Source organism: Centruroides sculpturatus, unplaced genomic scaffold, assembly GCF_000671375.1.
Source record: "Centruroides sculpturatus isolate CEXI.00-Female unplaced genomic scaffold, Cexi_2.0 scaffold1322, whole genome shotgun sequence".
NCBI lineage: Eukaryota > Metazoa > Arthropoda > Arachnida > Scorpiones > Buthidae > Centruroides > Centruroides sculpturatus.
Window position 1 is genome coordinate 1 of NW_019385555.1, and position 25388 is coordinate 25388.

Below are 25388 nucleotides of genomic sequence, written 5' to 3' on the forward strand. Positions count from 1 at the left end.
GCATCATTCAAAGCACTTAATTCTCTACCAGAGAGCATGTCGGGTGCCCCTGGAAACTTTTGCAATGTTAGTGTAACAAAATTTTTTAGTAGTACAAATCTCTCAATCATCAAGAAATACGAATTCCATCGAGTCTCAACATGCTGAATTAATTTTAATGTCACAGAACCTTTTTCATTCTGTGATGAGTTTGTTCTTAGTCGTTCCTTTTCAAGCTCCTGTGTTGCATTTTTATTTTGATTAAAGAATGTGATTATTGACTTTACCTTGTCTAATATTATGTTCAGTTCAGGTTCTTGTCTTAAGGAACCTTGCACCATCAAATTTAATGTATGTGCAAAGCAAGAAACATGCTTTTCTTTACCAATAAATAGTTCAATAGATTTCTTAACATTTGCAGCATTATCTGTAACACAAGCTACAATATTAGATTTGTCTATTTCCCAAAAAACAATCAACTCCTTCAGCACAGAACACAAGTATTCAGCTGTGTGTGACTGAGTTAAATAAGTCATTCCTAGCACGTATGATGTATGTTTGAAATCTTTGATGAAGTGTACAGTTGTATCCATGTAACTTCAGTGGTTCAGGGTGTCTGTCCACTCATCACAAGTCAGTGCACAAAATTTTATATTGGCAAATTTATTCCACATGTATTTAACTGCAGCTTCATAATAACTGTCTATGTGCTTTGTAATCGTTGTCCGATGTGGAACTTGATATCTTGTTGCTACTGTTGCCAAGAACTTCTTAAACCCTTCTCCGCTCAAAATATCTACAGGACGATTATCCTTTACTAACCATAAAGTTAGTGCCTTCGTGATTGCTTCAGCCTTACGTCCTCCTAAGCAAAGGCATATAGATATACAGTATTTAGATTATAAATTATCTAAAAATTATGAACAGTGGTCACGGAGTTGATAAATTCACTCATTAAATGTAATATAATTACACTTACCAGCAGTAAAATCAGACAATCGGTTAAAGCATTCGTTGATTGTTGACTGTGTAGACAACGACGTTGACGAACATGCGCTGCTAAGCCTATTTAGGCCATTCTGGTAGTTGTCAACTTCAGCCTGGTCTTCCAGTTTGTCTATTTCCTCGTGACTTCTTTTATGTCGGAGTAGTTTTCCATGGCGATTCAAATGCTGCATGAAATTCGTGGTGTTGCCAGTAACTTTAAGCCATTTAAGACAAACCGAACACTGAGCCTTGTCACCTTTCTTGTTTTTCTTAAAATATTTCCAAACCTCGGAAGAATGCTTCGCACATGCACCAGAAGTAGCCATGATACCGAATACTAACACACGTCGCACGAGGTGGAACAAATAGTGTTGCCACCTTTTCAAAATCACTGGCCCGGACAGCAGGCCAGGTTTGTTCGAACAGAAGTTTCTGACGCATGCGCAATGTCATTTTTACAATGCAAAGAATAACGTGCATGCCGGTTCTAAATCAGTTACAGTTAGGGACTAGGGACTTGTGTAGGAGTAACGTAAGTAACCTAAATTAAGAAAGAACAGGTATAGATAATTTAGCTCTATTTGATACATGTACAATCGTACATGTAAAAAAAAAAAGTCAATGGGTTTTATTTTTACTCTTTCCGCCCTGTGGGCACTAAGAGGGCCTCTTATAGCAGGCCCATTATGGATTCGGCCAGGCCCACAATGGGGCGACCGGGTGGTGAGGGACAGGGCCTGACATATCTGAACGGACCACCCCTGAAAAATTCCTGGGGATTCCTTGACCTGTCCAGATTCGATCCCGGGTCCCCCAGAGCAGTAGGTTGCCACCTTGACCGCTCGGCCATCCGGCCTCAAAGTCGACAGGTTGCGCGCCACAAGTTGGCGTAAACAGACTAACATGGCAGAGTTGCGGATGAGTTTCAATGAGTGTGAGTTTGTTCACTGTTAAAATAGTGTAAATTTGTAAACATATTTGCAAGAACTTTGTTTCATCGCAATTTCACAATTTCTACGAAATTCCCGGACTGTCCGGATGAAAACCGAACAGGTAGTAACACTAGGAACAAAGAATGAACTGCATGCATCGATGAATCAAAATTCACATATTACTAACATCAGTTCAGGATCGATGTTTCAAAAACATCGGAAGGTTGATGCATTGACGAACAAAAACATTGATGTGTCGATGTCACATCAATGCATTGCACAGCACTAGTATTGGGTGCTGTGGAGGAAGAAACCAATGGAACATGCAATGAATTTGGGGAAGAAGATTCCAATGGAGGAGAAGAAGAAGAAGAAAAATTGGCTTTCCCTTCACACTTCCAAGTCAGTTGCAATGCTCAGTGCCATTTTTTCTGATGAAAACATGCATTATAATCTTGCTAAGTCATTTCATTCCATTTATAATTTTGTAAGAAGTAACTATAATTGCAGGAAGAAACAGAATTAGGGCTGTCCATAAATTATGTCTACATTTTTCTTGAAATTTTTATTCTCCTTCCCTCATAGTTTGTCCAAGTTTCCATAATCCCCTCCCCTCTTTGGATGTCCAACAAAACCCAACTCCCCAAAATCTTTACTACTTTATGAATAATAAAATGTATAAACTGTATAAAATTTAATGAAATAAAATGGACATCCATTGAAGTTTAACACCTCCCCTCCCGTCTGACTTTGTCCAACTTGTCATAACCACCTTTCTGTCTTCCAATATGGACATCATTTATGGATAGTTCCATACCATTGATTATTTCTTTACAAAACTAGGCCTATAACTAACAGAATCAGAATACTGTAATGCAGTTTTTATTGTTGACTTGGATCATAATCAGATTAATTTATTCTCAGATATTAAACAGAAAAGCCAGTCATCAGAAACACTCTTAATTTTTATTATTTTGAATATTGAATATGAATATATTTCAATTTCATGTTTCAGATTAACAATGGAAAAGTGTAAAAGAAAAAGTTTTAAACAAGATACCCTTTTAATGAGAACTCCATTAGTATAAACTCATCTTTTCTTCTCCCCCTTCCAATTTGCATTAATGGGGATTCCTATTTAACAGATATGTGCTGTTTAACATTATTTCACTTGACAGAGGTCTCATAAGATTACTGTATAATGGAACTGAAAAATTTATTGCTAGTCATACTTTTTCTATTTAGATGTATAAATACTTATATAATCTATATGTAACACAATGTAGTACACTATACCACATAGGTCTGTCTAAGTACTATATTTGCATAACAATAAAAGTTGCTTAACAATGTATTTCTTGGAACATATTCCTGTTGTTAAGCACTACTGCTCATAATAATTTATTTATATTCTAATTTCATAGTAAATATTTTTATGAAATTCTTACTTTTTAATTCTTTGTCATTAAACATTTTACATATCTATAAATAATTTTTCAAATATGTATGATTAAAAACATACTGTATATAAATTTAATTAATAAACTAATAAGAGATATTAATTAAAGAAAAAGTAATCATTAGTTTATTAACACTGATTATGATTTTAAAATATTTCTTTCCATTAGGTTCGATTCCATTGCCAATTCGAAAGAAACATCAAAGCTCATACATGGAAACTGATTTAGATACAATGGAAACTCGTAATTTAGCCGGTCATTCTCAAACTATAGAAACCGACGGAAACGATATTCCTTTGTATGCTAATGCCGAAGAAATAAATTCTGTAAGAATTATATTTAATCTTTAATGACATTAAAAATTATTAGGAAATTTTCGCTATATAGCACTATTCATAAATGAACAACTTGATGATTTTGCCTTAATTTTCAAAGATATAGCCAATATAGCCACAAATGAAGTTTTGAAATGAGATGGTTTTAGTTGCTTTATAAAATACCAGATATTTTCTGAAGCATGCATGCTACAATTGAAAGATAAGTTTTAATGACAAGTGATTGTCAGATTACATTGGGCTATAATAATTCTAATAATTACTAATTAAATTTCAAGTAATTTGGCTTAGAAACAGGCATTTCAATCGCTTGATAAATTTAATAATTTTACTTTCTTGAAACCATATCGGTGATTATTTTTGTCGTTTTTGAACACTATATAGTTCATACACACAACACAAGGCAATCTTCATTGTAAATTTATTCAAGTTTTAGTTGAAAAAGGACAAAAATTTAATAATTATAATTAAACTGACATTTACTAATTAATTTACAAGGTTCCAGAAAAAAGCAGGATTCTAACACACAACTCCCACTTGTTTTGCAGACATGTTATCAATTGTGCTACCCAAACCTCTGCCAAATCTTTGCTTCCCGAACCATTAATTTAGACATAACTATACTGTGAGTAACCAGGACCATAACTGGCAACACATCTGCACAGCAAGTGGGAGTTGCAGGTTTCAACACATCTGCACAGCAAGTGGGAGTTGCAGGTTTGAGACCTACTTCAGGCCAATTCTTTTCTTCTAGAACCTTCTAAATTAATAAAATTATTAAGAGATGGTGCCTAACATTTACCTCTAGGCCAAATTACTTGACATTTAATTAGAAACATTATTATGGCCTAATATAATCTGGCAATCGATTAGCATTAACATGAGTCTCATTATGTCTCCTATGTCATTAACTATGTTTCAATATTAAATTGCAAGTTATAAACAAACCTTGCAGCTTCAAACACAAACTTGCAATGGAGTGATATGTAATTCACATGACACTGTGATCTCAAACTACTGTGAGTTGTATTTGTCTTGTGCAACAGTTAATAGTCAATGTGTTAATCTAAAAATTGGATTAATGAATGTTTGTATTTGAGACTTCTATATAGAATGACTCATATAGTGTAAAATCACATGGTGCCATGTAAGCTAATAATAACTTACTTAGGTTAAACCATCATTTTGAGCCAAAAATGAAAGTTTATTATGTTGATTTATTATGTGCAATTATTAATTATAATAAAAAGAATAACAGTCATGGCTCCAGGGCAAAAGTTTAATTTTTTGACATGGCAGTCAATGTCTCAATTAAAACAAGTTATGAATAACAATAATTTTAAAGTTCTTGTCCATTGCACAATGAAAAATGCAATGCATAGTTAGGCTCAAAGACTGAAAACATTCATTGGGTGAAAAGTCAACAACAATGCATTCCAACATCTCAGATACAGCCACAGTTCAAATTTCATGTTGTGGCATTTTCAAAAATACACATGTTTTCACATATTCAGTAAAACCACAAAGTGAAATTTGTGTTGAGATTATTTTAATAATTAACCAAAATGCAATCTGGCAAGGTAAAAATACCACAATGCATTGTGGATTCTTATTAATGTGGCCATGACAATATGATAAAATGTTCAAAAATAAGTAAGGTCATCAATTCCAACCTTATAGCTTAAACATATATTGCAAAACGTTATACAAACAACTAGATGTCACATTCAAAACTTTAATGAAGAATTAAGTAAATGTTTGTTTGAATTATTGCTAAAACTGAAATGTAACAAATTTTTGTATTACTTTTTGATCTTTAAGAAATTTATTTTTAAGTCACTGTGTCAATTGATTGCAAATTTGTTTTCAATAATGATAATTCCAAAAAAGAGACAAACTCCAAACAAATTTTTACATTAATATTTGTAAAAAGTAATGATAAATAGGTTTCTATCTTAGAAATTTAGAACTTAGACATAAGATTAATTTAAATTATAATTATATATAATATGAATTTAGATATATGTGAATAACGATAATAATTCTGATAAATCTCTTATTTTAATACTGTAAGATCATGATTTAGGAGTGACCTTGCTCTTGAAAATTCCTCGCAAATGGTGGTTTACATGACATGACTATTAACAACATTTTGTCACTCAAAACCACAATAGGCACAGATTTACTTTGTTTAAACAAATTCATGACTTATTGGCAACTTTGATTTAATAAATTGCATCCATTTCACAGAAAACGCTAATCTGTCAGATTTTTTGTTCATTGTTGCATTTTCAAACTAATCAATGACAAGATTGGAATCACATATATCACATTCTTACCACTCAAGAAAAACAAATGCTTTTGCACATGCTCAGAATAGCTTGCAAGTCATATTCTAAAGCATTGTATAAACATTAATTGTTTTTGGGTATGATAAAATGTCAGTAGTAGTCATATAGTCATATTGTATCAACTATAAATCAAAATCTTGTAAATAGAGATGAGTTGATCATTATTTCTTATAGCTGAAATTTGTACCATTCTGACAATTCAGTCACCTATTCATAATCCCTTGTTCTCATATCTAACATAGATAAATATTTTTTAGTACTTTCAATCAATCAGTGATTTTCATTTTATTTAAAGCATTGATTAAATTATTCACTAATATGAGAGGAGTTAACATAAAATGAGAAGCGCAAATATGACATAAGATTAGAGTAAATCCAAAATTATATTTAAAATGACAATACTGGTTTTATTGCATCATGACTTGGTTAATTTGATTAAACATCTACAGTACTTGTAATCCAAATTACTTTATATATTTAATTAACAATGTCAGTAGTTTTCAGTCAATTAACAAATCATTCAGCACAGTAACATGCTGCAAAAGACAGTGCTGAGCAACACTATATCATTTACTATTTATTACTTATTACTGAAAGAATAAAAATGCAAGAACTACATTGATAAAAACTAGTGGTGCGACAAAAAAACTTTCCAGGCTAGGTGTGTCACTATTAGAAAAATATTGAAAAACACTTAACCAAGTTATGGCCCAACAAATCAACATTATCAGATACTTAAGTTATCAGATATATATTTAATAGTAAGAAAACAAATTAGTTAAAACAAAATAAGTAAGCAAAAACAAATGAAAATACAGTAAAATAATATTGATTTTTAATTAATGAGATTGTAATCACTGATAGAAGGATCTGTAGAGATAAAGCTCACTAAATTGCATAACCTTGTTTGAGCACTACCTATCAAGCATAACAACATAACAAGGAATGGAACAAAGAAAACGAACTTACAAGCCACTAAAAATAGAGCAGAAATTTCATTCTTATTGACTATTTTGGTATTCACAATTAGACTATTTTGTTCTCACAGATGTTTATTACTTCTCATTGTATTAAATATTTTGTCAAAATAAATAGAGAAGAGATGTAAAACAAAACTGATTGTTTTATCAAATTCATATAAATCAAATGCTTGTAAATAGGGGTTAACTGTACTTAAATGTTTTCTATGTGGATAAATATTTCTAATTTAAAAATGATTTCTTTTTAATCAGCCAACAAAAGAGAAAAACGGATTAGAAGATCCTCATTCATCTCTTCAAAATATACCAAATCAAGAATATAATCCACAAGATATAAGTGAAGCAGATGATAGGATGAAAATGTTTTATGGCAAGTTATTTTAAAATATGCAATAATGTATGTAACAATAATCATTATTTTAAATTTATAATTACAGTAGTTTTGTTTTTGTTAAAAGGTATCATACCTAAAGATAAACCTAGTGAAATTAAAACTGTACGAATTGTGAAAAGAGAATCGGAACGTAGAAACAGAGGTCGAGATAAGAAGAAAGTCACTTATGATGATAACTCTTTAGTCTGGGTGGTAGAAGAACCAGAAATTTTTTTATATGAAGAGGAAGATGAGGTGGAAGAAGGTATCTTTATAATGTACTTTAGAAATTTTTAAAGTTCCTGTATGTTAAAAAATTTGATATAAATCTGGCATGAATTGAATAATTTATATGTAACCAAAAGCTTAATAAAGCTATTACATATCCTATTGTAAGTTATGGAAATTTATTTGTAATAAGTAAACTACAGTTGGCCTAATTATATGATATAATTTTTCTAGTTATTTTTTGGTCTGAAAATTATAATGTATCAACCCCAAATATCTTGAATATTATCATTTTTGTTTTATTTCTTGATCTGTAATGTTTCTATTACTTTTTTATTCAAAGTAGAAGTTTCCTCTAAATTTTAGTAAATTTGCTGTTTCTCATTTTTAGAAGTGGAAAGATTAAAACAGACACTGCTCTTGCCAAATTTGTATAGTCGTCCAACATCACTATTTTCCTCACAGCAAGATATGGTATTCAAATTATTTTGACTCTTAGAAATAAAACTTTAATTTTTAGATAATAATATATTAAATCTTACAGACAATGTCAGCACAAGAAAGGCTTTTTGGTAACTATACAAGTAATCAAAACTTTCAAGAGAGTAGCATAAGTGATGAAAAGTCTGTATCAAATGATGATCTTAGTCCTTCAAGAAGGAATAAGAGAAGACATTATACTATTTCTGGTTTTTCTTATAATCCACTTTTTAAGGTATTCTTTTATTATTTGAATATTTCTTTTGATCATAAATATCTTTCAAACAAAATAAAATTTTTATTGAAATTTATTAAAATAGAGTGGTTTAAGATCATGTGATGATGTAGATATGGAAAGATGCTTGAGGACAGCAAATACTCCTGATATTGTTAGAAGTACCATTAAAAAATCTGATGTTTTTGATGATAAAATAATTGATAGAGAGGTATTTATATTATTTATTTAATATAGTTTTAAATTTTTATACTTAAAATTAAATTACAATCAAACCTCTTATTTTATGCTTTTTGGGACTTCCAAAAAAAAAAAAAAAAAAAAAGAAAATTTCCCTATTTTTTTTTCTTCCACGTTTCACTTCAATTCTTTTATGTAAAAATCAATATCGTTATTGATTTCATATATGATATATATAATTAAAAGTAATGAAGCGTTAAAGTAATTAAAGTAAGCGATAAATGCACAAATCTGTGAGTAGATGCGTATTTATTTGTTCTCTGGTAGATTAAGTTTAAAACTTGGCATCAGACACCGTGAAAATTTTAAATTGCAATAAGTTTATTAATATAAATATTATATACGAAGCTTTAAATAACAGACTTGACATACACATAATTTATTCTGTTGAAGTTTTTAAATAGTAAATTCAATTATTCTTTATATCTAAAATTTTCAATGAGTAATTCCATCTGTGTAAGAAATTCTTTAGAATTTTTGAGAAAGATTATAATTAACGTTTTTAAAATATTAAAAAAATAAAAATAAATCGAAGAAGTAAGAAAAATGTATGTAATTTTAATGTTTTTCAAATATTTTCTGAATAATTTCTTATACAGATGGATATACTCATTGAAAATTTTAGATATAAAGAATNAAAATGTCAAAGTACATGAAATTATGGGAAAACATCACTCAGCATACAAATCCATAAAAAATGGTGGATTGGTGACATAGCATTACCCTACACTATTAAAAATTTGATATATTTTCAAAAACAAGAAATAAAATAAATAATTTAAAAATTGTGTATATTGCAGGAAATGTAGAAACACCGAAATGTAATTTATGGGAAAATTTGTTTTTAGCCTCTCAAATTAAACTATCTACTCATTGAGTTGTTAATTATTAAATAAATTTTATAAAAAAGTATTTAGATTCATTCTTTGCTTCAGTTATTTATATATTTGATAGTCATGTTTGTAAATGGAGGATTGTACGGTACTGTACATATTATGCAGCTTTCCTCAAAACTGCTGCTTATCTGACTAGAAAAGACAATTCAGCATGGTAATATCTTATTGGTTTTCACGATTTATAGAATTTGGATTTTATATACAAATAGTAGTTTGTAGAATAAAAATAATCTATATAAAATTTTCCTCATATTTTATTTTACAGAAAATTTATTAGTAAATTTACATTACACACAAACAAATGATTATGCTTCAAGAATTTCATTCATGAAGCATAATCATTACTGTAGTCAATGGCAATTTATATAGAGATTATTACTATTTGTTGTTGTTATATTTATCATATAATAAATATTAAATATTTTTAGCTTGGACTTCCACAAAAAATAAACATTCCAGAAAGATATATTGATGATGATCCAGAACAATTATCGGCCACAGAGAGACTAAAAAGAAGTTTGAAAGCCGAAACCATCCGTCGCATGCTATCGGAAACAACTACGTTAGTGATGTTTTAAATTTTTACTAAAACGTTAATGTGACAAAATATTTGAAAATTGCTATGTTAAATCTTTTTCTCTTTGTCGGTGGATATAACCACCAAACACTGATAGTTACAGGTTTTCCAAGTTTTCTTTATATGTGTGCATGTTTAGCATTTAAATAGTGGCCAATTTTTCATAGAAAGTGCTCCTGGAAGCACTTATTTGGCCACTTGTCCCATTGTTGAATTACCTTATTCCATTAACCCAGTCTATTTCTCTCAAATTTCCCAAGTTACTTGAAATTATCATGCAATTATATTTTTTATTTTTTTTCTAATAACTATGTTATTAATATAAATGAATTTTGTGAATGATTACTAAAGTTTCTTATTATTATATAATTTATTTCAGTTATGAAGATATTGGTGATAAGCAAGGAGAACCAGGAGAGATGCTAAAGAAAAGAGTAGATGAAGAAAAGAAGAGGAGAGCTCATTTATTAGCATTAAATCATACATTAGCTAGAGAAGTAATGGAAAAAAGTAAAATTGTAGCAGGTTGGAATTGTGTTTGTTTATTCTCTAATTATACAGTTAATGTTTTAAATTAATGAGAATGTATATTAAGAAGGCGGTTTTCATGTTTACTTAACCTTTGTAGAGAGGGTTAGTCAGATATGGTGCTATCACAATGTAGTGGAGAATAAACATGGGAAATTTTTTAAGAATTTTCCCATGCGTTTTTCTCATTTCCATTTCAGAAAAAAAAAAAAAAAACATTTTTAACAGTTACGTCTAGTAAAAAAAATCTTTCTTTATTGCCACATAATTCCTTTTTTATGTGATTTTTTTTTTGCGGTAATTTTTACCTAGTTTTTGGCGATATCTGCAAAATTTTTTTGCGGATATAGACGTCAATCTCTAGTGCCATGTGATCGCCCTTGATGGGTATATTATATTTATATTAACCACTCTGCAGTAAATTTATGAACCACTCTGCGATCACTGCAGAGTGGTTAATATAAATGTTTATTAATAATTGTTTTGAAATTTTCTTAACATCATAAAGCATTTTGCACAGACAAAATCAACACAATGAAACTCTATTAACAACTTTTAATTCTAAAAATAAATAAAAAAGAAAGGGAATCCTTTGACTAATTATAATAAATGTATTTAAAATCATTGAACTAACTTGTTTTTTTAATTAAATATATTATGCTTCATCTTTTTGTACTACTATTAATATTTTATGTTTTTTAATTAATAACTTTTGGTATATTTATTAATTTTATTATACTTAATAAATGCAGAATGTTCATTATCAGTATATTAAAGATATTTAAGATTTCAATTTATATAATTATTACTTATGCTTCACAGACAGATTATAAGATACTCAGAGTATCCTAATACTATACTGCATTAAGAGACTATTAGTGTGAATTCTAACCAATCTAAAATTGGTTCATTTATGGGTATAACTGCATTAATTTCCAAAGTAATTAATAATTTGACCTAAAGGTAGGCTATTAAAGTTAATTTTGAATAAAATTATGTAAATGGAAGCTTTTGAAAGAAAATATTGATCCAGTGGGGCTTACAGGCTCACAAATCTCAAAAATAAATTTAGGCCATATATTTTCTATATATTTTAATGAGTTGAGGTAGGGACATTCTACACATTTTCTGAGGAGAAAAATTGCAACAGAAAGGCAGATTATTTACAGCTGAAAGAGCTCTGAAAACAAACTTAAAACATAGCTCAGTTTTTATGTTTCTGTGTGCAACATAAGCCAGTTGGAGTGGTCATTTGAGAACATCTTGGAACTATCACAAGTGTCATATTAGTCAAACAATATGGTTGAAAAGAGAATGTGAGGTAACTATTTTTAATTCAGTTATGTTAACATGTATGTTAAGATAACATCCTGAATTATATGGTGAAACTCATAAAAATTATTAGGATTTTGCAGCGAAGTATTCAATATTAAATTGCTTACAGTTATTCAGGCTTCAGGCTTATAATTCATCCAATGAATTGTAAGTCTGAAGTCTGACTAAGAAAATTAATTAGTAATATAAACATGGTGCTAATTGGATATTTTCTTTGACTGTCTACTATATTGTCATTCAGAAAAAGGAAACGGAAAGATGACTGAAATGTATTGTTCTCTCATAAATGTTTCTGAGCAGAAAACATCTTAGTGTGTTCCAATCTTAAAAGATCTTAGCTCTATAAAAAATGGATTATAAACTGCTGCAAATAAGAACCTATTTTGAAAGTAAATTAAGAATGTTACAAGTAGAATTACTTAAATCTACTTAAACTTAAATAATCTATCCTAGGACAATTTAAAAGTGTAAAAACATTTCGTAAGTCAAAAATTTACTCCTAAAAGTATTAATGATTTCAAGAGCAACAAAAGGATTTAAAATTGTTTCTGATTAATAATAAATGTATATTTGTAAGTTGCATTATTTTAACTTACATATTGATAGTAAGCTTAAGGTTAAGGTTTCCGCTTATCATCACTCTTTGGGGGACCCGGAAACTAATCCAGATGGGTTTAAAAACCCCAGAAATGTTTTCGGGCATGGCCAGACTCAGATACGATGTGCCTCCATTGTGGACTTGGCCGAACCCACAATGACTGTGATTAAAAAGGTACTCTACTTTCTGCCTGTGTCAGAAAGTAAAGAAGAGAGTAAATAAAAAATTATCTCAGATCTTATTTAATTATTTACAACATAACCTAAAGTCCATTATCAAAAGTAGTCAAAAAGTATCTGTATGTTACTTTATTTTCTGCACAAATTTAATTCTTTCTTAGGTTTATCTGGATTTTTCTTCCATGCTGACAGTTGTATGTTATTAAAGCCATTATCAATAGCTTCAACTGTTAAAAGCCTTAAGAAAGAAAATATCTCTCTCGGTTTCATCTTATAAGTGACTTGTCATGTATTGTAAGGTGCAGCCTTTCATAAAATTGACCTTATCAGATCAACATCCAATTTATCATACAATATATTTGTTCTCGAGGTACTCTGTATCTCGAGTTTTTCAGTTATTATCTCCCAAATGGAGATTTTGTGGCTACCCTGCAGAAAGAAATTTTTCATTTATCACATTGTTAAAATAAAGCAAAGAAAATTTAACAATGTGTTCATATCATGATAATATTTTTACTCTGAAATGGGCCATTGAACCATGTAACTAAATTATGTCAATGGTAATACTGTAAATGCTGTTTCCCGTTTAATATAATATTGCTAGTATTATATGAAATATAATGTTAATGTTCTAATTATACTTTGATTTTCAAAAATATTAAATCTTTGTTTATTTTTTTTCTAATCTTGCATGGGGTTTTAGGAATTTCATTCTTGCTTGATTTTATCGGGAATGAAGTTATTTAGATTATTTTGTGAATGATTTGTAACTAATTAATTATTTGAATTATATAAATATATAATTTTAAATAAAAGTTTTTATTTTACATTTTTTAATTTTGATTAAATTAAATATTTATTTATAAAAGTAATTTTTAATTAATGTTTTGCATGCTCAATGTTGTTTTTATGTTTTCAGCAAATATATCTAGTGCAGAATCTCCTTACAGTCTACCATAAGGTTGGATATTTGTGTTTTTATTTGGGATTTTATTTTATTTATTATTTTTTTACGTGTTTTTATTTGTAATTAAAAACATTAAATGGTTTACTATTTAAAGAGTTCTTTTTATAAGCATTAAGGTGTGTTTTCGTGTAGTTAACTAAATACTAGGTTTTGTGGCTATGTTTGGCACAAAACATCTCATTTATCTGATAGCAGATGGCATTATAGACAACTTATTACTTTCTTTGAACAAAATACTAAATAACTTAATGAATTATTTCCATTCACATAACAAATTCAGACAACTAGACACGAAAACACTCCTATAATTTTGCAATACAAATACTCCTATATAATTAAATAGATAACACGTTTCAGTTTTGGCCACTTTGGAACAATTGGATCCCGAGAACATCAAACTCCGACAGGCGGAAGAAGCAGAAGAAGATCTAAGTCCAGTACAACCATTGCCAATCACTCAGCAAAGAGAAAACTACCTCACTTGAATTCTTTTCCTCATAAACGGGGAAGAGTCGTTCGAAACGAGTACAGATGACGCCAATTAGAACGACACGGTAGAATTTTTAATAATAATAATAATCATATCGGCGGTTCGTAATCAATTCTTTTCTATATCGACGTTATTAAGCCATAAACATAGTTGTAAGTTTATAAAATGTTGATAATTTTTAGGTGTAAATTTAGAGAAGTTTTTGCAAAAAAAAAAAAAAAAAGAGAGAAATGTACAGATAAAATTGTTTACAAATTTTGAATATACAAAGAAAAGTTATCTTTATCATCGTTAACAATAATACAATCATAAGTACAAAGAGGAAAGTAGAAAAAGCGAAAAATTTGTAGGTTTACCATACTTTATTGTGCTGTTACATTCTGCTAATTGCCCGTTATTTGTAAAAGAATAAATTCGAGTTTTTTCTACGATAAACCTAGATGACATATAAAGAATTGTAAACTTTAGAAATATAGTGAAATTTCTCTAACTCAAATTCTCAACACATTTAAAAAATTTTTTAAAAAGTTTTAAAAAAATTATATTCGACTATATTAGAATGAAATTAGAATACAAGTTGGACAAGAAAAAGGTAGATTTCTTCTTTAAGTAAGATTTTGAGAAATTTCATTGTATTTATAGACTTTTATAGTATTAATATTCAAATTTATAACTTCCTAATACTAAAAATTGTGATTTTTCGAACAACCAAAATGATTAATTTGTTGTTTATTGAATTTCCATTTTAAGAATCAAAATGATGTACTCGGTACTTAAAATGTTGCAACTGCTTGTTTTAATATATTCTCATTATAAACTTCAAAATTAAATATACTAAGTTACTTATAATTATATTTTATATATATATACGTGGAATATAATTTTACTTTGTTAAATATGCATTCCTGTAATTGTCTTTCTACATTTGTTCTTTGTGATTTTAGACATTCCTCCAATATTCTTCCATTTTTTATGATCTCACTTTTCGACAGGCGAGATGCATGTGTAACAATGTTTAAAAGTCGACATTTTATCTATGCAAAACTCGTTAAACTGTGAAGTTTGCATTGTATCTCGTCTGCGGAACGACCGGCTGAGATTGTGTAAATTGAGCGAGGTTGAGCTCAGCAGAGACTGCTGACGGATGTATCTTATCACTTTAAACCGACGTACTCATCTCGTGCCTCACTCTCGTATATCCCGATGTTGGTCGGAATACACTCGAGCCACATCATGCCTTGTTTGTTTGCACAGGAATTGCACTGTGAATGTTAATTGTTGAACAATATCAAAGTGTTAAAAAGAATTTATATTTCTACTGTCTTTAAAGAAAGTATTAATATTCGAGCGGAAGACTTATTTTTTGAGATGAAAATTTTTGTCTCTGCTACAAAGGCTTAAAAATAAGAATAAATACTTACAAATGTACATAGTACCCGTGGCAAAAAGTACATTTCAAAAGAAGTGTCGGTTGGAGAAGAAAAACGTAACGTCGTTGCAGCTATTTTCTTTTTCTATTTTATTTTTTAATTCGATATTTGTAAAATAAAATAGAGTAACGTAAAAATTGTAAATACTTTTTTCGTTTATTGTAAAGTTCTCAAGGGTTCGAATTATCTAACAAAATAACTAAGTCTCGAGAACAGAAATGCAAATGTTTGTTCTATTATCACAATAATAATTTTGTGTATTGTTTTAACACGAAATATATATATAAATATATATTATATCTCTGTTGAATTGTTATAAAATTGCCAATAAAATTTAATACAAATTAACTTACAGAGTACTGTAACGAAAGAAACGGCTTTGTTAAATAAGGTAAATCAATAAAAAGAAATTTTTTACCTATTTGTGTGTGAAATTATTTTATCATTTCATTAATGAATTTTTTCATGTAATATACAATATTTAGTATACAAGCCTAAATCATAAATAAATTCAGCCCCGACTCAAATTCAACTCTCCAGAGTCACTGACTGCTGCCTTTGACAATGACAACCAGAAAAAAAACATAAAATTTTAAGATTGGATATTTTTATTTCCACCATTTCTTTGCCACTGAAAGTGCAATAAACTTCTAGTTTATGCAATAACAATTACACCTAGTAATGAAGTCGCTACTATCGCTTTGAATTGTAAAAATAATGTTAACGTTTGCAATGCAAACTCACAGGGTTAATTTAGCAATTTTCAGATATTTAGGAGGAAGATCCATTTGTTTTTTATTTATATCGTCGTTTATAAAAATACAGTTTCAAATGTAGATTTAAACTTATTAATTCAAAATACTTTTATTTACTTTTCTCACGTTACGTTTTTATTTTAACGTGGAAAAATTCAAACTATATTCTACTATTCCGTAATTACTTGCAACTGAACACTTCTACCTCCGTCGATAGGTAACATTGCTCTGGTTATGAACGTTGCGTTGTCAGAAAACAAGAATGAGAACTATTAAAAAAGACAATTATTAAAGATTAGAAAGAATTATTAAAAAATTCACGTCAACAGCCACGACAGTCAGACAGCGCCAGCCAAAAATATCGATATAAAAATTACTTTATTTGTAAAGAAAACATTAAAATTTATATAAAAAAGATTACATTCTTAAACCCGACAATGAAAAAAACCGAGAAATCTTACATCTAAAATATAATATGGACGAAATTTACGCTTTTATCCCTAAAAAACATTATGCATAAAAATTAGGTATTAAATAAGAAATAAATGCTGTAATAAGCAAATAAAAATCAAAGTTTTATAATATAAAAATTTTTATCAGTAAAAGCTGTAAAATATTTAGAAAAATGAAAAGATTTAATATCATGTAATAATGAATTAATCAATAAAAAGTAATTTTGTAAAATATATTTAATATTAAATCGATTTTATTGTGAAAAAAATAGATATTTAATGACAAGGAGATGAATTTTTATTGTAATAAGCTATAAGCATATGAAGTTATAACAAAACATTTCCAGTTTTGTTAGAACTTCACAGCATGCTTTTGTTGTAACAAAGTTGCTTTTAAAATGTAATTAGAAGTGACAAGCATTGATGGAAATAATGTGTCACTGGAGTTATACTGTATTGAGGTCGTGTACACCTGCAGATGCGGCATATATGTAAAGGCCCCTACTTAGAAACGATAATTTAATTAAAATAACTTAAAAATAGAAATTCTCACGCATCGCCTGTCTTTATCCTCTAAACATTATAATAAAATAATACTTTTTAAAAATAATTGCGATGTAATATAATATAATTAAAAATTCAGAAATAAAATATTAATACAGTGGAACCTCGGTATACGACCTTAATCCGTTCCTGATGTTTGGACTTATACCGAATTGGACGTATACTAAACCAATCTTTCCCATAAGAAGTAGTGTAAAAATGATTAATCCGTTCTCATGTGAAAAAAAATGGCTGGCTTTAACACCTCGTTTTCCTGGCTAGTTCCAGCTTGATTTTTCATGAGATCAGCATGTATCTTTTTAGCTTTCTCGCAAATAATTGGTTCTGATAGGATGTCGCCAGCGCACTGTTTTTCAGTTATCCAAGCAAAAGCAATTTCTCAACATGATCTAATGTCTTCAATCTCTGTTTAGAACTTGATTTAACCCCTTTCACAACGTTAGCAGATTTAATAATGTCTTTATTTTTCGCGATTGTCGATATCGTCGTTCTCGGAATACGGTATGAAACATTTAAAATCTCGAACACGCATGCCACCTTCATATTTCTCAACAATCTCTTTTTTCAGTTCCATTGTGATTCTAGTCATTTTTTAGTTTTCTGTTGCTTTTCATTTGCCTTTTCGCAATTCATGATTAATAAAAATAATAAAATTTTACTTACAAATTAAAATCAGAAGAAATTTAGCAAAGTTATAAACCGTTGCACTGCAAACGTCTAGTCTGGTCTAGTACACCGATAATGCTACTTGTTCATAGATGGCGCGTATAATTGAATTTAAGTCGTATACCGAGCAAAATTTGTTTCGTCCAAACAGGACGTATTCCGAATTTGACGTATTCTAAAGCAGACGTATACCGAGGTACCACTGTATTCTAATGATATTTGGAATAAAAATAACGGTATATTTAGGTAACCTGAAGTTATTTGTGGGGTTTTATTCTTGAGGTGAAAGATACTCATCAAATTTACAAATATAGTTACGTGTATAGCCTACGTGTATTATCCAAAAACATTAAATAAAATACTACATAAACTTATTTTCTTAACCCCTTTATTCCTGTTTAATTTAGAATAAGGATGTAGAGAAAAATCTCACTTTTTTTTATTTTTGTGTAAAAAAAATATTTTTCTGAAGGTGTTGAATTTGGTGCCTGAATGGTTCCTTTCCATCATGGATAAACAACTGTACAGGGGCAACGCCTGCGATCGGTGCTTTCCTGTAAAAGTTTGCGGCATTGTAGGAAAGTTGCCATTCTTGAAAGTTCGATATTTTTACTTTAAAAACTAATTACAGAAAATAAACATGAAGCATAAAATTATCATAAATTTAATGATATAAAAATAGATTTTACTATTTACATGTAATAATAAAGAGAAATGAAAGCATAAATTTGTACTTATAATACTTATATTATACTTATAAGGTAATGTGAAAAAATTGAATATACTGTACATTACACATCTAAATAAAACTTGAACTACAACTAAAATTTATTGTATAAAAGTTAAATATCTATTTCAGTATGGTTTATTTTGAAACACGGCACTGCGCGTAATGCAACATACAATTGCCCCTAACCAGTTAACTTGTGGCGATGTAGGCATTGATTGGTCTTTATTTACATAAACTGTGTTTCAACGAATAAGATATTTGTTCACACCCCGTATTTATAAATTTATCCACAAAACTCCTCCTTCTCATGCTAGTGTATGGGAGACCCTTGTTTTGTTTATTAAACGATAAAATCCACGTTCAGATGCCTGTTGAGCTCAGAAGAATATATTATAGCGAAATGAATAGCCTTCAATGAATAAGCGTCGACTCGGGTTTATGGGATGAAAATTTTCATGGAAGAAGCTACGCATTCTTGGAGATGGTTTGTCAGCTACAAACGTGTACAAACAATTATAAATCATTATTCTCATCTATTTTTAGTCTGATTTTAATATTGAACAATGTAGGAAAGCGTAACTTTTATCACTTGGAGAATTTGCAAATCAAATAGTATTTTTCTCCTTTATATGAAAGTGTTCTTCGTGAAATCATTTCGTATGAAAAAGCACATTGATCTGTATTGAATATAATGTTACGCGTATAAAATGGCAATAAATTGTTTACTGTTGTTTGAAAGTGCGCAGCTTTTATTAAAATATCCTTTTCGTTTACTATTTCTATTTTATTTACAAGTTTTGAGGTTTTTCGAAATACTAATCTCTATTCTTTTCTAAATTTAGTAACCATTGATTCACTAGCTGTAAACTTAATTGAACTATTCAGCTCAACAAATTTTCTAATTCCAATATTTTTAACTGATTACCTTTAACAATTTTATAGCTGCCCCGAGTTTTGTCAAGCATTTGTTTAGCATGTCCTTTTATGATTCTTAATGTTTCAATTCTATGTTTTCCAGATTTAAAGTGTTTTCCCCATTTATATAAATCACTAAAATGTTTTAATTCTTTAATATTTATTAAAAGACACATCAGCAATTTCCTGTGAGTTGTATTTAAAAAGTGAATAATAAACATTTTAGATATCTAATCAGATTCTTAATGTTTAAATTTAACAAAAACGTTCACTTAGTAAAAATTTTGTGCTGGAGATCTACAAAGGTTGTTATATATTTTTTAGAATTGCATTCTTTATCTTCATATTTCCAATTACATTTTGCCTGACTCAGTCGTGATATAAACTCGGAATGAAAGATTGATCGTGGATAAACACGTTTAAATAAGTCTTAAAAATAGTAAACTATTAAAATTTACTTGAGCGGGTGTATCACAGCCTTAAAACTTATCTAAAAAGTTATTCTTTAAAAAGAGAGCTAATTTCAGAATAGAAAGTATAATTTTTTAGTATAATAGGCAGCCAATTTTTTGGGCAAAATCTCAAAGAACGGAAACCAAACTATTGCATAATTTAAACGCTAATTGGGCAATTTTTCGCTTAATTGGGAAGGTAGCAGAAAAGGAATTTAGCAATTTTTGATATATTTTAGGGATCTTCCGAAAATAATACTACACTACGTTCACTAACGTGTAGGCCTAAACGGTTGGTGGAGACAAAGCAATTCTCTCTTTCGCTTGAATTGTTCGGTTTTTCCGGAGGGAGTCAGCATAGCGGGATGCCGTCTGAGGAGGATTAGAATTCGAGCTCCTGCCATTAGTACTGTTTACTGTAGTGGCATAATTCAGAACTGATTGCTAATATATAAACTAATGATTTCACAAGTCTAATTATCTAACTACAGTCGCTATTCGAAAGTAGTCGTATAATCTACTGAGAATTCTTTTATCTTTTGCTGAATAAAACTCCATATTTTTAATGAAGAAATATTTATCCAATTGTAGTTATGAAGAAATGTAAACGATCAGTTTTAAATAAAAAACTTATACATAAAAACAACATAGTCTATATATTAGTTATTTAATAAAACGATTCATTCGATTTTTATAATAAATCGGATGTATCGTCTTATTAATTAAATAACTAATAAAAGTTATTCGACAATTTATAAAAACTGTTTTAAATTTATTTAGTAAATAAATTGATACAACAGCGGATCAATAAATAAATAAACAGCTGAGAAACTATCCATATTGCTTTTAGCTGGTTATTTGTCATCCTTAAATCTAAAACTTTTGTTGTCATTTTCATACACATATATCCAAATATGTATACCATTAACGTCATATTAAGCATAATGAAGATAAAATGAAATATGTGGTATATACTGTTTAAGAATAGAGATAATCCAGCACATAGCTGTAACGGATAACTCAAAATCAATAATAATATCAAAGTAATTGACAATAAATATCTAAGTATAACATAACGCTGGATGATAAATTTAAACTAGAATGTTCACTTTAAACACTTCCGATATGACCAGTGTTATTAGTACTGTACAGTACATCTAAGAAATTATGTGTAACTATCTTAAAAATATAGCAAAACAATAACTTATAAGGTCTGTATAGACCCGAAGATTACATTCAGAATAGTTATTTGGGAATGCGCTCCTAATTACAAGATACAAACAGTATAAATAAATATTATTGAATAATTTATGCTATTATGTATTATGATTCTGGGTCTGCCGTTATCTACAAAGGTATCAACAGATCGTGTTACGTTAAGCAACTTTCCTTAGCCATATAGACTACTATTACAACTATTACTCCTTTCTACCTTCTGATTTTTCTCCTTTGCGTTAAGAGTTATTTTGCGTCAGCAGTTATTCTGAAACATTTTAATGATTGAACCTTGATAATTCTATATCGAGAAAATAAAACAATGAAGTTAATTTATAAATAACATATTACTTGCTTTTGATAATTTTTGTGGATAACCTTTTCATTAAAATCGTATCAATTCAAGAATGTCGATTATAACTAATGTCAACACAAAGATATCTGCTTTATTTCAGTTAATCTAAAAGCAGTTTTTCTCAACCAAGCTCGTTATTAAATAACACAAGACTGGACATCTTACATACAGTAATTTATATATTACTGTCATATAACTTTAGATTTTAAAATCAGAGCGATTAGTTATATAAAACATATATGTTTGTAAATTTAGATATTAAATTTAAGCATTAATTATTACAAGCATTTGATCTGAATTTTAAAGTAACTCAATTATTATTTATTATTTCACTTGTTCTGTTTTTACGGAGTTAAAATCGAAAAATAAAGTCGTTGTCAAATATTAACTGTTACGATGTTACGGAAGCGTAACTAGGCAAAGTTATCAAACTGTAGACCGCGAGCTGCTCGACGTGACAAAAGAGTTAATCACGTGTTAATAACTCGTTTCCTTTATCACGTGATTATACAAAAAAAAGGGATTCTTCCGCAAGAAGAAAAGCTACACGGAAACGCGTCAGAGACCTAGTCACGTAACCGACTGACGTCGAAATCGGATCACGTGACACGGTTTGTGTGCATCCGCCGTGCAGTGTACACCTCCACGACGACGGCAAGCTTAAGCAATGGCGTCTCGAACGGGGAACAACCTGTAAATAGTCCTATGATTTTTCGTTTATAGCACTGTATATACGGGTCTCCCGGAAAAATGTTATGCGTTTTCTGAATGTCTATTAAATATACATTCTTTTAATATAATACAATTTAAAAAACTCCTATTCCCTTAAACTGCATAATTACCCTATGCGTATATATTGTATATCGCTTGACAAACGTTTTCGAGCGATCTGTTCGCTCTTCTTCAGGTCGACTGAAAATTCCCCGGACGGAGTGTATATTATTTGTTGGGATCGGGTGACGGTTCCGACTGGGTGGGTCGTTTCTGGAATGCGCGGTTGTGTGGTGGGGGAGGAAGCGGCGGGTTGGCGTCTAACAGCGATTGCCAGGCCAGAGACATGGTTAGCTCTTCCTTCCGGTTAACGCAGGTGGTTAGCCGGCCGGCATTGTAGATAGCCGCGGCCTCCAGCCACCTGAGATGCTGTTGGTGCGGCGTGTTGATGATGATAGTAGCCTTCTCGAGTTGCGCTTCGATTTCGGGATCCGACGAATATGTGGCCAGGGCTGTGGTTAGCCTCCCGTGTCAGATATCCGCTTGGTGTTCACGCAGGCGGGTGTACAAGGAATGTTTCGTCGAGCCGATGTATAGTAGGTCCGCGTTCTGTCTGTTGTCCCGGAGTGAGATAGAGTAGATTCCGGGAAGTCTGGTGCGATCGGGAGGGTTTTTATCGTTCCGTAGGATACGGAAAATTGTGGGCATCTTCTGTATGCCAATCATATCCCGTGCTCTCTGGCTATCTTCCTATGCACAATCTTGAGGTGCGGGTTGAATGTGATGGGGACCCGTGTTGGGCTATCTTGCTGTGGGTCGGCGACATTTTACCGATGACAATTTTCCGAATACGCCTCCCACCAGGCAACGAACCTCTCCTTAAAAAAGTCAGTTAAATTAATTAATAGAGCCATCCGATCACCCAGAAAGCGGATCTTCGCAAAGTTGAAAGAGCTAATAGAGACCAAAGACTCCTTATTCCACACACACCCGGATATATTGGCCAGAGAGAACGCTAAGTTGGTCCCGATCTACGAACGCCTGCCTATCTGCCGACTTACGAGAACGCTACCGCAAGAAGCTGAATTGGGTGCTAAAATTTCAGGTACCTAAAACCAAAGCCCCACGTTCCCGTTTATCCTTTGGGACGACATCCAACCACCTAACTTCGTTATTGACGTAGACTACTGTACTTAGATATGGCCCAACCTTCACACACCCCCGCCGCCCAAAAATAGAACCAGAGACCTCATCCCGGACATGGAATACCTTTTAAAAAGCCTCCCAGACACGCAGAAGGAATATTACAGATGGATGTCCTCGATAAATATCAGGAAAGCTAAGGAGCAGCAAGAAATTATAGAGCTCAGGGACAAGCTGAGACGTACTGCTAGATGGATGCGAGGGAACGGAGTGATTCTCACCAGAGCTGATAAGTTCAGAACACTAGTCTTCATGAAACGCAGCTCATACCAGCAGGGTTTGAGGGAATACATTGATAATACAATGTGCGAGAAAGAAAAGGACGATGTAATCGACAAACTACATGCTAAGGTTAGACGCCTCGCTGACTCTAAATTAGCCAAGCGCCTGGCACTACACGACATAATAGTCGATTCACCAGACGTACCTAGACTTTTCGCCTACGCTAAAACACATAAGACGGACCAACAGTTACGCCCGATCGTAGGCAAGGTAAGGGCGCCCACACGAAAGCTTGAGAAAGCCATACACAACCTCCTAACTCCCCATCTAGAAAACTACCACTACAACGTAAATAAACCGACCGACCTCATCCGCTTCCTACAAGATCTACCCTCCCCACCACGTTTTATGACAGGCCTGGACTTCAAATCTATGTACCCCTCAATAGAGCTACCTCCAGCCTTCTGCTCCCTCAGAGATTTTTTGTTTAATACAGTTCAAGACCAAGCACTACACCAACAGGTACTCGAGGTGGCCCATCTGGCGTGTTACGACTCTGTTTTTAGGTTCGGCGACACTATCTACCGGCAGAAAAAGGGTGTACCGATGGGTAGCCCACTCTCGGGCGACCTCTGTGAAATGGTCGTCAGACAGCTCGAAAGTAAGGCCCTCCCACCTTTCCTTCCTAGCATCCTGATTTATAAAAGATACGTGGACGACATTCTTATCGTATGGAGAGAGGTCTCCTACATGACATCTTTCGTCAGAACCGTCAACCCTTTCGGCCTAACCGTTGAACTGGAGCAAGCTAGTACAGAAGTCCATTTCCTCGACATTGGAATAAAAATAGTAGGATCCACCATCCACACGGCCGTATACCCAAGCCCTCATCCACCCCCACGTACATACCAGCCGATTCTTCTGACCCGTTCCCGTACAAGGCAGCCGCCTTTAGGGCTCTGGTGGACAGAGCATTTTCACACTCATCCACCAAGCAAGCCCTAATAAACGAATTAGTCCGCATCAAGAGGATAGCAACTGAGCAAGGGTTCCCGAACATGACACGCCGCTTAGTTGAACGATACCAACGCCAGAAACACGCCCTAACCGCAAGAAATGTCGCCGACCCACAGCAAGATAGCCCAACACGGGTCCCCATCACATTCAACCCGCACCTCAAGATTGTGCATAGGAAGATAGCCAGAGAGCACGGGATACGATTGGCATACAGAAGATGCCCCACAATTTTCCGTATCCTACGGAACGATAAAGACCCTCCCGATCGCACCAGACTCCCCGGAATCTACTCTATCCCACTCCGGGACAACAAACAGAACGCGGACCTACTATACATCGGCTCGACCAAACGTTCCTTGTACACCCGCCTGCGTGAACACCAAGCGGATATCTGACACGGGAGGCTAACCACAGCCCTGGCCACATATTCGTCGGATCCCGAAATCGAAGCGCAACTCGAGAAGGCTACTATCATCATCAACACGCCGCACCAACAGCATCTCAGGTGGCTGGAGGCCGCGGCTATCTACAATGCCGGCCGGCTAACCACC

General features: G+C 31.6%; 3 protein-coding genes across 4 annotated transcripts; 2 read left to right on the forward strand and 1 right to left on the reverse strand.

Moving 5' to 3' along the window:
• Positions 1 to 8: 8 nt before the first annotated feature.
• Positions 9 to 1397, reverse strand: LOC111640088 (zinc finger BED domain-containing protein 1-like; the record flags this gene model as incomplete). The annotated part of the gene is made up of 3 exons (XM_023386087.1): positions 959 to 1397; positions 611 to 865; positions 9 to 544 (listed from the first exon to the last, which is right to left on the reverse strand). Coding segments are annotated over exons 1-3 (1125 nt in total), but the record flags the coding sequence as incomplete, so codon positions are not given.
• A 2125-nt stretch (positions 1398 to 3522) lies between these two features.
• On the forward strand, positions 3523 to 14381 carry LOC111640092. Of its 2 annotated transcripts, XM_023386091.1 has the most exons (10): positions 3523 to 3684; positions 7277 to 7394; positions 7483 to 7662; positions 8017 to 8099; positions 8170 to 8340; positions 8426 to 8551; positions 9905 to 10038; positions 10433 to 10578; positions 13613 to 13654; positions 14018 to 14159. In XM_023386091.1, exons 1-9 carry the CDS (start codon positions 3571 to 3573, stop codon positions 13651 to 13653), a joined length of 1113 nt encoding a protein of 370 aa, XP_023241859.1. In that variant the 5' UTR covers positions 3523 to 3570; the 3' UTR covers position 13654; positions 14018 to 14159. The 2 variants fall into 2 exon arrangements, with proteins under 2 accessions (XP_023241859.1, XP_023241858.1); XM_023386090.1 differs by lacking the exon at positions 13613 to 13654 and having other exon boundaries at positions 14018 to 14381.
• A 9274-nt stretch (positions 14382 to 23655) lies between these two features.
• LOC111640093 lies at positions 23656 to 24825 on the forward strand. Its single transcript, XM_023386092.1, has one exon. It carries the CDS (start codon positions 23656 to 23658, stop codon positions 24823 to 24825), a length of 1170 nt encoding a protein of 389 aa, XP_023241860.1.
• Positions 24826 to 25388: the final 563 nt, after the last annotated feature.